At 38.9% G+C, this 15,099-nt stretch overlaps 1 protein-coding gene across 7 annotated transcripts in view; it reads left to right on the top strand.

Moving 5' to 3' along the window:
• LOC136342209 (maternal protein pumilio-like) overlaps positions 1 to 14,860 on the top strand; it is an 86,182-nt gene extending 71,322 nt beyond the window's left edge. For 6 of the 7 annotated variants that reach the window (XM_066287776.1, XM_066287777.1, XM_066287782.1 and 3 more), the window contains 10 exons: positions 3,539 to 3,706; positions 3,929 to 4,099; positions 4,987 to 5,278; positions 6,640 to 6,783; positions 7,792 to 8,158; positions 8,528 to 8,800; positions 9,026 to 9,221; positions 9,278 to 9,467; positions 9,529 to 9,697; positions 9,846 to 14,860. In XM_066287776.1, coding sequence (XP_066143873.1) covers positions 3,539 to 3,706; positions 3,929 to 4,099; positions 4,987 to 5,278; positions 6,640 to 6,783; positions 7,792 to 8,158; positions 8,528 to 8,800; positions 9,026 to 9,221; positions 9,278 to 9,467; positions 9,529 to 9,697; positions 9,846 to 10,098 — 2,223 coding nt within the window. In that variant the 3' untranslated portion in view covers positions 10,099 to 14,860. The remainder of the gene's footprint in view (positions 1 to 3,538; positions 3,707 to 3,928; positions 4,100 to 4,986; positions 5,279 to 6,639; positions 6,784 to 7,791; positions 8,159 to 8,527; positions 8,801 to 9,025; positions 9,222 to 9,277; positions 9,468 to 9,528; positions 9,698 to 9,845) is intronic. The other variant, XM_066287778.1, reaches the window with a different exon arrangement.
• The last annotated feature ends 239 nt before the right edge of the window (positions 14,861 to 15,099 follow it).

Genomic DNA, 15,099 nt, shown 5'->3' with positions numbered 1-15,099 from the left:
AGTTACAGAGTCCTACCTGTGGTGTACGTTTCAAGTATTCTGGACTGTGAGTCTGATGTTTGTTGTTGACATTGTTCCATTCGAAATTGGATGTTTGTCACGGGAATGTGATTCAGGAAATATACCCTTTGAACTCCAGGTTTTCAATTTGAGCTAAATTAAATTCGTCGGAGCATACAGGTTTTGCCTAATATCCAGATCCAATCGGAGTGGAACAATTCTCAGCGATAGCGTTGGCATTGTCGTTAATGAAACATCGGTGCCCGGTCGGTTTGCCAGGATTTTTCCCGCTTCCATAATAGATGGGTCCGATGGAGCGAGAAGACCCACGTTCCAAAACAATCGTTTTGTTGTTGGTTAATTAAATTCTGCATCGAGAGCAAGCTTTGACGGGTCACTCGTCGTCTTCATATACGGACTGTTTACAGTAATAAATTCTGAAGAACGGTCTATGCGGAGGTCGTTGTGCCACATACGAAAGGAAGCTAAACAGTTACGTTGGCTGAATCTGGTTTCTTGACGATTTTACGACAATTATCACGACTGATCGATAAAATCACGTAACTGTTGCCCTAGTGAACTTGAGTGCGAGTACATTGACCGGATCTGCGAGTGGTTGGGCGACCGGTCCCGATGATGGTTCCAGTTATTTTTTTTTTGTCCGCCTGGCTGACCCAAAAAGCCTTCCGAATTCCGAATTCTTAGTCGAAGATTTAAATTCGAGGTGATGCAACCGCCGCTGCTCGGCATGCTGAGCACCGAAGTTCTTCGTTTCGCTTCATGCGCTTCGACCAAGTTCACTGACAGGCCAAGTTCAAGCCCGAATCTGGTCGACGACCCGTTATTGTTTCTCCACCACGTGAAAACTGCTCGTGCCTCTTAATAAGCCTGAAATTTAAATTAGTTTGAGTTGTTCGAGTTTTATTTTAGTTTCAAATTTCACGCTTTTATCGGGGCACGGGAAACTAGCGTAAAAGCCTCATTTGTAGCCGCACCGCATTTTGTCACGCCCATACTCACTAATAGTCCACATGATTACTTTTGGCACGTTTCTGCACGTAAAATTGAATTAACAGTAAAAATCTATTAGAGCAACGGGGTCACTTCTTCAGCTCCTCCGTGGTTACACGATGTTCTAGTAACGGTACACTTTGTTAGCGGCCAGCGCGTTATTTACTTCTCAAATAAGGAGCATAAGAAGTCGTTGACATGGCCATTCTGCACAAGGCTTTCTAAATTACAAAATAATGAATGCGCGTTTCAAATGTTTGCAGCGTAATTAATTAAATCCAGTGCATGTATCGTGATCATTTTTAATGGTCATTAATTCGGTTCTAACCCAAGAGCCGAGTACGCGGCTACCGTGACCTCCAAGTTGATCTATCGATCCCCACAGCCCTAAACAAGGTTTACCTCGAGGATAATTGAGCCTAAAAGCTCCCTTTCCATGCGGTCAAGCTGAAAAGAAATCGCGGCTAGTCGCTATGCTAGTTAACGTAGTTAAGTTGATAGGCGGACGAGCCCCACCCATCACCTTTCTTGCCCTATTTTTGACAAACTGGGCGTGTGCTGTTGGCGATGGAACGATTAGGGTCAATTAATTCTCGCTTCTCTTCCGTTAAGTAAATTTCTAAATAAATACCTCCAGCTTTTACTAACGGTGGGCTGTCCCGCAATGGCTTAGGGGACATCGTCAATTAGTTTTCTCAATTACTTTTCTTTTTAGACAAAGCACCAGGGCCACCCGTGTACGTTCGGTAAATGAGATGTAATTAGATTTTGCTGGAGGCTTTCTGACGGCGCGGTCATTGTCAGACACGATGAATGGACCCATTCTTATCTATAGAGGAAGCGCACGTTCTGACCGCGGCTTCAAAGACTCGTTCGCGAGGAATTTTATTTTAACTACAAAGCAGGGACTAATGTCCTTTCTACTGAAACTCAAGCCATGAAGTGCTGTGGCCAAGTAACTAGCGTGTGAGATCTTTACGCGTGTTGAACATAATCAGCGGCGGTCTCAACTTGAATTAATATTACGTTCAGCTCGAATTTCTGCTTTTCGCGCGACGTCCATTAAGCTCTTCAAACAAAAAAAAAAAACTGAACTCCTGCCCCATGGCCGTATTCGCATATATAAAGCAGCAATGTCGACGGATTTAATGGGGTTTTGCGGCAGGTGTCCGCGAGCTGCGGTGCAATGAGCATTGCGCCAAAAATTGGTTATTAGTTGTGTCCATTTTACATTTCCCTCGCCCGCGGCATTAAATTTACTTATTCAAACAATGAGTCAATTGCTTAATCAAACATATTAGCCTCACTGTGTGGGTAATGTGTGGCATTTCTTAGGGAATTAACCAATTGAAGACAATGCCACTGCGAAGGAAAAAAACAAAAAGCCATTGTCCTTTACGGTTTGCTCGTCAAAACGAGCAAGCAAAAGCAGCTTTTCCTAGTTGTGTTGCAACGATTAGTGTTGGTACGATACGCTCACGAGTTTTGCGCAAATCTTCAAGAATTTGTCAATTTAATTGAAAATAAGAAAGCGTTTTAAATTAAATTGAACCGTCTTCCGTCTTATAGTTATGAATTTCGTTCACCATTAAGTCAAGAAACTCTGCGGAGGTCTTATTAAGCAATAGAGGAACGCTGCCGACACTTTAGTTCTAATTATTTATGGAAAAGCCATTATAATCTTAGATTTTTCTTTGAAGTATGATCGTGAGCGCGAAATCAGCTACAACCGTTCGCTGAGACTTAACCCATCGAAATTTCATGAGTTAGAAAGTTATCGAGGACGTCGAACAATGTCGGAAAGGTGTTGGAACTTGGCGTGTCTCAGGATAATGGCTTGTTTATATGCAATAGCTGCGTCATAATCAAACATTTAGCAATTGCGGTAGCGCCCCTCAGTGATACCCCGATTTACCTATGGAAAAGTCGGTAATTAGTGGTAGAAAGTTGCGAAACCCGTTTTGGAAAGGGAAAACCACCTAGATTAATTAGAAGCCATGAACCATCATTAAGTTTTTTTAGTACTAATACACATTCCTGATCATGGCTGCAGGAAATAAAAGTACAACTAATGCAGGCCACCTCGGCCTGTGAAATCGGTCGATGGTTAGACAAATATCTGTATAACCCAGATTAGGAGACCCGAACGTGCTTTGCGTTATTGCAAAGGTAAAGTAACACTAACATACATTTCTATCTCGCGGGAAACTTGGCGTCTGTTTTGCAAGTCGCGACGTTGATCAACCGGAAAATTGTTGCGTCTAGATTAAATACAAGACCTGCATTTTTCTTTGCACCAGTTTGGACGTTAAAGTTGATATTACCAATAAATAGTACGAACTCTTGGGCTTCTACAGGGTTAATTTTATGGTTTGCGAACTTCGCTGAACCAAATCTCTGAAATTCTATATTATCGACTAAGTGTACACGATGCGAAGTACTAAAGGAACTGAGAGTATTTTGCAAAAAAATTTTTCCGATAATTTTATTTGCAATATTAATATATTTTCTCTTCCCTTTATTACAGCAGCTCTTCCGATCTCAACAAACTCAAGCGGCAACGCCAGGAGCCGCGGCACAATTGCAACTTTTACAACAGCAACAGCAGCAACAATACCTCGCAGCTGCGCAGCAACAGCAAGCTGCAGCCGCTGCGTTTACGCAGCAGGGACCCTACGTATTGAATGCGCAACAAGTGAGTTTATAGTTAGATAGCATTGAGTGCCATCAAGGCCGAGCTGTTGGCACCTAATTTAAGACTCTTTCTGATATGGATAAGTTCCTTAGCAGGTTCTCAAAATAGCCTCAGATTTACTTCTTGCTTTAAAATTTCTTTGTTTAGCGATAAAAATCATCAGCATCTGAGATGATTAATCTCATTGTTGTCTAAAGAAATCTTAATAGCTAATCGTTTTAGGCTGAACCTTATTTGATAACCGCCGGAGTTCCTGCACAGTATTATGGAGTAGGACCTTGGGTGTACCCAGCTCCTCCAGCCAATTTAGCCGCTCTACAACAGGGTGCGAGTAATGGAGCTAGAAGACCTTTGACACCCAACGGAACTAATGAGGCACAGCAGCAAGTTCAGGTAAGACAAAGGGTTGTTTTTGTGAATTATTAAATACCCGTTCCATTGTATATGTAAATTATACATATATTTTATGTCGTGCACTCTGCAGGGTTTTAACGTTTTAATGCTAACGTATTTTAAATCCTGAACTAGACAATAGTAATAACAGTAATTTTAGTTTGGTGGCGTTTGATTAATGGAAGGGGGAGGTTAATTGTCGCGTCGCTTTTACCATGTTATTATTTCGAGGCGGATGAATATTTGCGCCCTTAAAAGCATCGTTATTAATATGATGCCAATAAAAATTGATGTGGACGAGTAAAAACCGATGAAATGGCGGCCTGAAATGTTCGTGTTTGTGTCACGTAGTTTTTAACACCCTCGCAACACGCAGTGTTAACCCGAATTACAGCGGATACCTATGGTTGAATTTGGAATTACTAGAATTGATCGAGTTTTTAATCTTCTTTATATTCATTTTTTTGTTAATGTAAATAGTGAAATATTTATAAAACAAATATCAAATATATTGGACATCGGTTTCAATAAATATCAAATTGTGTTCAACTGCGTCAACGGCAAATATAATAGATTTAAAAAAAAAATGCGTTCGCCATATTTTCAAGAATTTTTCTGTTTGAATTAAAATATATTTTTTTTTATAAACTAAGCTACAGTGTAAAAAAATAATACATGGTGCACGTGTCCCCTGGACGTTATTACAGTTTTCGTTAACGTTTTACGGTAAACATTTGTTTTCTATCAATCGCCACTGTTGTATCATTTTGTACTTATAACAAAAATATAATATTATTGTGTGCACAGAGTTACAGTTACAATACCAACACAAAGATGCAAAAGCCGCCATTGTACATTAGTTTGTATATAACAATTTTGTATTACAGCCGGGAGTGCCCGCGGGTGGTTACATCGTCCCGGCCTACTACGAACAAGGGGGGGCACCCATCTTGGTGGCCCAAGGGGCGGCTGCGGCTGCCCTTCGTAATGGCCACGCGCCTCCTATGCGCCTGGTCAGCCCTGCTGCCCCTGTTTTAGTGCCACCACCGGGCAGTGCTCCCGGCCGGGCGGCACAAGGGGCAGCTGCCAGTTTATATGGGGCGGCAGCAGGCGCCCAAGGGCTGTATGGGGCGGCCGCAGCTGGTGTTAGTACTTCCGTCAATGGGACCACTCTTGGAGGTAATTTGTTTAATATATTATTTGTTAGTTATATTGTTGGGGAAGGGTTGTTTAAAATGTGTATATGTATAAATAAATGGTGATGTGAACAAATTTTCAATGTTTGGTTGGTGCTATGAAATATCCATCGAGTTTCCGCGCATAATAACTTCTTTTTTTACTACTTTTGTTTATTTTTGCCATCATCGCTTTGACTGAAACGTAGAATTTATCGACTACCCTAATCTATTTAAAGTCGAAATAATTCCGCAGTCGTATTTCCCAGTAATTTTAGTTCGGTTTGTTTAACAAGTTGTCGATTACCGTGAGTTCCACCCACACTTTTTTCCGATAAAATTCCTCGATTCGACATTTCGAAATAATAAGCCATTGAATAGCCCACTTCACGCCACTCTTAATTATGTTGTAACCCTTGGGAATCGCCTCAGATATGTAAATAATCTTCTGTATTCAATATATCTTTTATATTCAAGCATACGCCATTTAAATTGCCTTTGTCTAGGTGAATTAATCAGAGAAAAGTAGATTCAATTCTGCAAAAATTAATAATGTCTTTTATACGGAATTTTTATCCGAGCCATTAATTTCGGTCTTCAAATTGGTTTTTTTCTGTGGATAAACCATTAAGGCTCCGCTCGCTCAGTAATAACCAACCATTGTCCCTTAAATTAAATTTAAAAACGAGGAAATTTCCCGACGAACTTCATTCTTAGATCAAAATTTTGTACATAACAGATGTAAATAGACCTAACTATTTTCACATATTTGGTTTATCGTTAATTCAATTATGAAACCTAATGATCAGTTTCTCCGAGTTTTTGGAATTAATTTGCATCCAAAGTAGGTCGTTCCACTGAAACCCATGTTTGTCACGATGGAAATGAAACATACGCAACATTAACCGCTGATGTAGAAACCCAAGTATGTTAATATATACGTAATGAGTTTATCGAGCGATCACAAACAATCGATCCCCATATGTCTGCTTCGAATTTGTCGTGAAAAATTCCGAATCACATGTTGTAATCAGACCCAAGCCAAACAAATTTTCTAATCAAAGTTAATGCAGCCGAGCGCATTTCTCATTGTCAGATGTTTGTTTTACTTCTTTATGCAAATCGTCTTGGGGCTTCCGGTTTTTGTTTATTTATTATAAGTCCCTCCTCGAGTCGGCGTGGGAATGTTGATTTTCCAATCTCGGAAGGTTTTTGCATATTATGTAAAAAAGTATACAAAACTAACTAAAACAAGCCTTTACAAACACTCACCCAATTTCTTTTCGAGGCAACTTTGACATTCGCGTCAATTTTGCCCTCACCCATCATTTCACCGCTAACCAAAACTAACCGTTGCAATAACAGGCGTGGCACAGGGCGTGGCCGGTTCAGCCCTGTTCCCCGCGCTTCCCCCATCAGCCGCCCCGTTCGGCGGTTCATCGCAGTTAGGAGCGATCGGCTCGACTGCGCAGCAGCAGCAGCAACAGGCCACGTCACAGCTTCATTCAGGTAACCTCACATTCATGCTATTGCTTCACCAGTATTGTAAGTAATTGTTTTCCTTCACTGTATATAATAGCTAAATGAAGGTATAGGCGAACTGTCTTGTCTGGTGGGTGCACGGTGTGTGCTAATCATTATAATGCCAGTAGCAACCAAACATACATGCACCAAAACGAAAAACACGAAACCTTCCATAAAGTATGGAATTAACTTCCGACGTTGGTCATAAGTTGTCAATGTTTCGAGATGGAGTTAAAAAAAAAAATTATGTCAAAGTCAACCTTAATAAAAAGTTGAAATTTCAAACTAAGACATCAAAGCAATAATATTAAAATCATTCATTTGGATATGTGTATCCTAGATGACTGTAAGACTAAAGTTTCGACTCAACGTTTGAATTTGAATTTCTCAGCGTTTACGAAAATAGATGTCCTCTGGATTGGAATTTCCCGGGTATGTTTTTTCAACTTTTCCCTCCCTCATATTTTCGTTAAGTCGCCGTGCAATCGCGGCGTCCGTTTAAAAAAAGAACGGCCCTTTCGAAAGCGCACCAGACGGCATTTGAATGAAATATCGCATTACTCCCCCGGGGACGGAGACATTTTGCCTGACATAAAGGCCGGGGAAACTTTGTAGCTCAATATCGACTCGGACGGATAAAGCTCCGCGATTATATAAAGCGTTTTAAGCTTTGTATGTACATCAGAAAAATTTCACACACTAACATGGAATAGTCCAACCAAAATGCAACCAATTCTGCAATTTTCACTGGTCAACAGCCTTACAGTCGAATGTATTTTTTAACAACGTGCTTAATTCGTTTCTTAGGAGCCTAAAAGTTGATTTTGCGACATTGTACATCATTCAGGACAAGGTTTATTTCCCTTGTAAATCTTTTTATAGTCAGTTTTAACGCTGGATTTTAATAGTTTCGTTCCAGTCCGACGAATTTCGCACCGCTCTACAATTTTGCAACTTTTATAACGTTTCAAATCAATTTGGAAAATGTTGCAGGTTTGGGCTTAAATACGACTACAACGGGACGACGGGATTCCTTCGACCGAAATACCTCAGCCTTCTCACCATCGTTGGACTACCGTCAAAAATGGAATACCCCGTACAACATTGGGAGTAGTCCGAGCCCATTGACGGGGGGCAATTTAACACCTCCACCTGCAGCCCCATTGCAATTAGGCGGATTGGTCAATTCAAGGGTTCTTTCGGCGGCACCTGGCGCTGAGGCCAAATACCGCAACTCTATGGCGGCAGGATTAAATGCAACCACCATGTTTGGCTCCACAAATTCCTTATTTACTAAGATTAATTCTTCGTTAACTGCAGTACCTAGTGCTTTGGATAAAACTCCCCAGGGTCGATCTAGGTATGATTTATGATGTCATCTGTATATAGAGTGTCTTCAAAAGATGGTTCATTTTTTGGTTTTAATAGACTGTTTAGTAAGTTTAGAACATTCACAAAAACTGCGTATTATTTTGAATCCACCAACGTTTAGACGAAAAAATTCTAAGGGTGAATGATCTTTCAGAGATACCGTGTATATATTTTTTTATATTTCTATCTAGTCAAATATTGTACCTAGCACGTGCGAAAGTGTGTCTTTACTGCACTTGGTTGCTGGCCGAATGACGCGAAGCAAAGCTGCAATCAACTTGCCGTAAAGTAACTATTTTCACACTTGTTAAGTAAATAATTTTTGATGTGGTTTTGGATGAGTCTCTTTTGTCAACAGGTTACTAGAAGACTTCCGGAACAACCGGTACCCGAATTTACAGCTTAGAGATCTCGCAAATCATATAGTGGAATTTTCACAAGATCAGCACGGATCTCGATTCATTCAACAAAAACTTGAACGAGCGACCGCTGCCGAAAAACAGATGGTATTCAATGAAATTTTGTCCGCTGCTTATAATTTGATGACCGACGTATTCGGGAACTATGTGATCCAAAAGTTTTTCGAATTCGGAACTAGTGAACAAAAGACGACTTTGGCTCAGAAAGTCAGGTGAGATCAGAACATATATCTCTTGGAAACTAGTAATAATAAAAAATGAACAGGGAACTTGCTTCTTTATAATTGGTTTAGTTTATTTTTCAACACAGACTGTGCTACTGAAACTTAACAAAACCAGTTTAGTGAATTTTGTACAGGCATTTGTCTTCACCATTGTGTCAAGAAAATGCCTAGCTAAAGTGCTATGATCTTTGTTTCAAAATAACTTTATTTTAGGGGTCACGTTTTGCCGCTCGCTTTACAAATGTATGGATGTAGAGTAATACAAAAGGCCTTGGAATCCATCCCTCCCGAACAACAGCAAGAAATTGTCAGGGAATTAGACGGACATGTCTTGAAGTGCGTGAAAGATCAGAACGGCAATCACGTGGTACAGAAATGTATCGAGTGCGTAGATCCAAGCGCTTTACAGGTAATGTTTATGGCCGTTCTTGGGAACTCTCGTTTCAACTAACGAAGACATTCCAGTTCATCATTTCCTCGTTCTCCAACCAAGTCTACAACCTTTCCACGCACCCATATGGTTGTCGAGTGATCCAACGCATCTTGGAACATTGTACACCTGATCAAACCTCCCCAATTTTGGCCGAATTACACCAGCATACCGATCAGCTAATACAAGACCAATTCGGAAACTATGTAATACAGCACGTTTTAGGTCAGTGTAATGTGATTTATTTCCATAAAGATTCGTATTATTGTTATTTTGTTTAAAACAGAACATGGCAAACCGGAGGATAAGTCTCAGTTGATAACCAGCGTGAGAGGCAAAGTATTGGTATTGAGCCAGCACAAGTTTGCCAGTAATGTGGTTGAAAAATGCGTCACTCATGCTACTCGCGCTGAAAGAGCTTTGTTGATTGAGGAAGTTTGTGGATTTAACGACAAGTAAGTGTTTTAGTACTAGTTGTAGATAGTAGTTTATATTTTAATATTTTCTTCTTCAATTTAATTTGATCAGTTACATCTGTGTTTTAGTATTTTTAATTTTTTTTTTAATCAAAGGAATGCACATTCTTCTTTCTCCTACCTTTAGCGCATTACACGTAATGATGAAAGACCAGTACGCTAACTACGTTGTCCAGAAAATGATCGACGTGAGCGAGCCGACGCAGCGCAAAGTGCTGATGCACAAAATTAGACCGCACCTGAATTCGTTGCGTAAGTACACCTACGGCAAGCACATCATCGCGAAGCTGGAAAAGTACTTCATGAAGGCTCCCGGCACCATCGGATCCATTGGTGGCGAGTTAGGACCCATTGGCCCGCCGACCAACGGCGTTTTGTAAAACGCCCATTTCCAGTATTCTTTATGTTTTTAACGTTTTTTTTTTTTGGGATTGTTCCGGGCGTCCTCCTCACCCTTTCGGTTTGTCATGGTGTCGTGGTAATCCGGGACAAACGTTGTCCGTTCATCTTGAAGAGTGATGATTTTTTTTTGACATTAATCGTAGTTTAAGGTTTAACTGTTTATTTTCAGCTGCGTCCGAATTTGATTTTTTTTACCTGTTTGTGGCGCGGCCGTCGTTATTTTACGTTGTATTATATATAACTGGAATTAATTATTTATGAGTTGGCGTGCGCGCCCAAGTTTTAGGTTCGAATAGGTTTCTGCTAGGAATCCACTAATTAGGTTTACGTTCTTTCGACTGCTTTTAGACATTTTTAGGTCGTTTCGTAGATGACGTTTTATTTTGTTTCCTAGCCGAGCTCCCCGGTATAATTATTATGTGTTTTGTAGTCGGTGATTGAAGGTGTACAGGGCGGAGATGCATGTATTATTGGCTAACTAAGCTACAAATATTTGATTGATTTTTATTCACCTAAAAATCGTGTTTCATAGAGGCCGTTTTTGCAATGAAAAATTTTTTTTGTGGACAAATTTTGTCTTTCAAATATTTGGAAAGGATTGGGAAGATAAGAACCAAAATTTGGTAATGGTGTTGTAGTTCAGAGGTGAATATTATTCAGAACTTCAAGCCTTCTATTTATTAAATATGGCTTCTTATCATTTCTTTCTCTCCAGGTTATTAATATAATTACAGTAAAGCAGTTTTTTGTAGCCTAACCTAACACGGTACTACTATTTTGAACGTAAGTAAGTGTAATTATTTTCCAATTTAATTAACTGCAATTTTATCAAAGATTTTGATCTGTATGTCTTATGATCTAAAGCTAAACTATTCCCTTCACAACGATGGCGAAGGTTTTATACTATTGATGTATTATAAAACTCCTACCCGTCATCACTGTAAAGAACGACACTACAATTTCAGGAAATTTGAGGTAGTAAAACAGATTAATTCATCATTCAGTGCATGCATTTCTTTACGGTCAAACGTTTTCAGCCTGTGCACCAACGATCCTTTAGGACTTCAGGGATTTAACAACAGTTTTAAGCTTCGAAAACGACAGGTCAAGTATTTTTGACCCCTGCCAGAAAAGTGTCCGCGCATACTAGACGGATCATGGCAAACATTGCGGTTTTCTAATTTGAAATCTCACACGTGCTAAAATTTCAAATTCTCTAGTTGGTTGGACAGGACTATTATTAAGCGTTGTATATAGCGGACTACTGTCGTTGTCAGAACACACGATTCTTTATAAAGTGCCCTCTCCCCCTCGTATTTACGTGCACCCGTTTCAAAGCGTCAAATGTATTGTGATATCAGACCTCAGGAAGTTAACATTTTCAATCTTGATCGGCTCGAAAAAATTCACTTTTACACGTTTTTAAATTAAATTTTATGCGATTGTGAAGTGGTAAATGATGTATCCCTTCACAGTCACAATAATAGCCCTTCCTAACTCTCAAACCGTTTCAAAATGCGTAAATACCGAATAAATCTCTTAATGTCATTTCCGGAGCACGTAAAGTGTTTTTTGCATTTACTGAGTAGATGTAGCGTGTTTTTAATCGTTAAAATATGGCGATGTACGAGCCGCCTTTAAATCAGTCAAAGTACAATTATTTGAAATATTCTCCGAGCATGTAAATCATGCAGAACTGGATCGACTGGCACCGGACACGGAAAGTCACTTCGTCCGTTGTCCCATAGCCTTTGGTAAAGTCCACCGCAGCTGTGGATCAAATGTCAAAAACTAGTTCCATTGTAACATGGGTTATATGCTCGGAAAATTTCTCCAATCGTTCAAATGGATTTAAAGGCGGCTTAAACTCGTGAATTAAACGTTGGTCGGGATGCGTTGTCGGTCGGTTAATAATAAATAAAAAGGCGAGGAGTTCTGTTTAATTTTCTAGGAATACTTCACGCGAAGATTTTAGTCGGATATATAAGTATATAGAAAAGATTTTATTATAATTAAATTTAAAGAATAAAAGTGGCGCGATATCTGGTTGATTCGGTTTCGAGCGGACGACCGTTCCGAACTGTAAAGTTGTAGATTTTTGTAAAATGTAAAATAGTTGTACAAAACGCGGTAGTTTATGTGCCAAGCGACGTTTGGTGTTTCCACAAGTGCGGGATTTTGCAGGCAAAAACAAATCAAAATGGAAAATGTCGGAGGGCGGTGCTCGGAACCGATCGGACGAGGTCGCTTATTGAACAAGGCTGAAATTTTATATAATTAGAAAGTATTATACATAATTTTATTTGTAAAATAGCCCCTCTGTAAATTATGGTTCAATTTTGTTCGTTTCATTGCGCGGCGTCATGTAAAAAATGCCCACATTTTAATTCGCGGGCCGCCCGTTTTGTAAAGGTTTTACGTAGGCAACCAAATCTTGCTGAAATTTTCTTTCCGACTGTGAAGAAGAAATTAATCGTTGTAACATATAAAAAGAAACTTGGACGGTGTAAATATTAATTTAACGGAAGAAAAAACGATCTGCAATGTGTAAAATAAACACAAGTGATAAATCAAACTAACCCCCTGTATAATTTGTACAATTTTGTCATTTTTCTTTGTAAATAAACGACGGTGAAGTATTGTTTGGAATATTAAAAGAATTCGCGGACGCGACGCATCGAACTTATGAAAGAAACGTGTTATTTATAACCTTAACGTTATTTTAAATGTAAAACCACTGAGAGTTTCGTGTAACCCCCCGTAGATATGATGAATTTACTAAGCTATTGTCGTAGAAAAATTTTAAATAAATCAATGTACTACCACTTGTAGAATTTGATGGCACGATTATTGATGCAATTTATACAAAAATATTGTGTAAAGTGTTTACTTGTAATAATTGTACAGTTATCAATTTTTTTCCACGTTTTCCCTTTCTGGAAATATTTGTGTATCACGGTCGGGCTCAGGCCCTTTTTCCACCCAATTTATCGATGTTGCATTTAAATGTCGTGTACTAACTGTACCGTGTGTGTTTTTTATCGATTTGGTTTAGTAGAAGAGTCGTCGTTGGTTCCCCGGACCCTTATTGCCATATTGAACTAAGATGGAAAATCAAAATAACTACCATCATTCCAATATACAGTCATTTTTTTAAGGAAAAACGTCACCCTCATGCACATTTTTGTAATATACGACGCCATTATTTATTCTTTGCCGACCATCATTCATCTTCGTCGCGTGTATTTTTTACTTTTGTACAATAATTGATGTATATATTTACTTTAAGTACCATCAGTACTAATCTCCAGCTTAATATTCCAACATCTGTCCATATGGCAAAACTGGGGAACCAATCCAATTCACCCCATTCAATTTGTTTATTTTTTAAATTAATTTTTAATGCAGAAGGGTGCCTCTAAGGAGGTTTATTGAGTTGCGAGTTTAAGGTCCAGTTGTCGAATGACGGCTTGAGTCGGATTTATAAACTCTGCGTTTGATTTGCCATTGAACTGCGTACCTAAACACGGAAATATAATCCCCCATTTCATGTTCCTCGTTTCTTCAAATATCAAAAAATTTGGAACTTCACATCCGACGGCATATGTAAATGGGAATTACATTTAGCAATATCCACTATTTAGCGCCAAAGGTAACACCGTCTCTGAACTCAACGCCGAATTTGTAAATCCGACAATATAAAATGCGCTGCAGGATTTTCAGTCCAAATTGCTGTTGGTTACTACCTTACCGTCATATTAAACTAAACCACAACTCGGCCTTAATGCATTTAAACCTGAGTGAGAAACCTCATAAGAAAGCAACCTTTTAGTACGCTGGTGCAGCACCAAGACACTTCAACCTCCCCTTCCGCTTGTTTTTGTGTTCCATTTATTAAAACAAAATAAAGTTTATCCCCTGGAAGTAAAAAGTTGAAATTGTACGATGTCAGCGGCGGGGGGAATATTTGAACATTTAGTTTAATGGAACAACACGTCAGACTGATGTAAAGTTATAACTAACTAAAAATCAACCATAAAAAAAGGTTATTGTAAATTGTAAATTCAGTTTTCGGTTTTAAATTAAGTCATTTCCCTGATATAGTAAACTAAAACTGTATAATACGTGTGTAAAAATATCTGTAAAATGAGCCGTTGCACTACAACAACCATCATAATTATTATTGTTAATGTAAACTGTGTGTAATTTCGTTCGGTTGTTATCGATTATATTATGCTAAGTTTCTAGAAGGGAAGTTTTCCTTCTTATTCTTGTGTTAGGGGCTCGAGCAGTCCCGCTTATTCTAGGGTAGCTGGATGGGGATCACTTATTTTCACACAATATGGCTCTCTGCGAATCTACGGCTGTATGTAGCCACGTGATCGGAAGGTTTTCGAGTGAACTGAGCTAGAGAAATTTCATTTAAGTTAGTTTTGTCAAATTGGTCCCAGTTAGTAATTTTTTAGTGGTTAAGGTTTGTATTATCTTTCATTTGAATCGAATATTGTCGCAAGTAATTCCAGCTGGCAAACCGGTGAATCGGGAACCTTCTGGTCACTCTTTATTTATTATCTTGCGATAATCGTATCTGTTCCAAGAGTGTAAATTTACTTTATATTGATGCATTCTAGTTTATTCTTTAGGGTATCAATCAATATGTATGATAATGTATTTCGACTTTATTATTTTTTACCACGGTAGTATATAATTAATAAACAAATAAAATGATTAAATATATTAGTTTTACGTTGTTTTATTTGAAAGAAAAGCTACGAAAGAACTATAGGACAGCCACCATGTTAACCTTAATATTAAAATTTACAATATTTTATCCCACACTTCTAAATAAAGTCGATACATCGCTCCTATTCAGATCAAAACGTCACAAATTGAAGGTCCCTTTGAGGATTTGATTCTCCAAAAACCATTAGATAATGTCGTCAAGTTGTGAAAGGCGGCTCTGAAATGCATAAATAATA

This window comes from Euwallacea fornicatus, chromosome 11, assembly GCF_040115645.1.
Source record: "Euwallacea fornicatus isolate EFF26 chromosome 11, ASM4011564v1, whole genome shotgun sequence".
Classification (NCBI taxonomy): Eukaryota; Metazoa; Arthropoda; class Insecta; order Coleoptera; family Curculionidae; genus Euwallacea; species Euwallacea fornicatus.
This window is presented reverse-complemented; position numbering and strand designations above follow the sequence as displayed.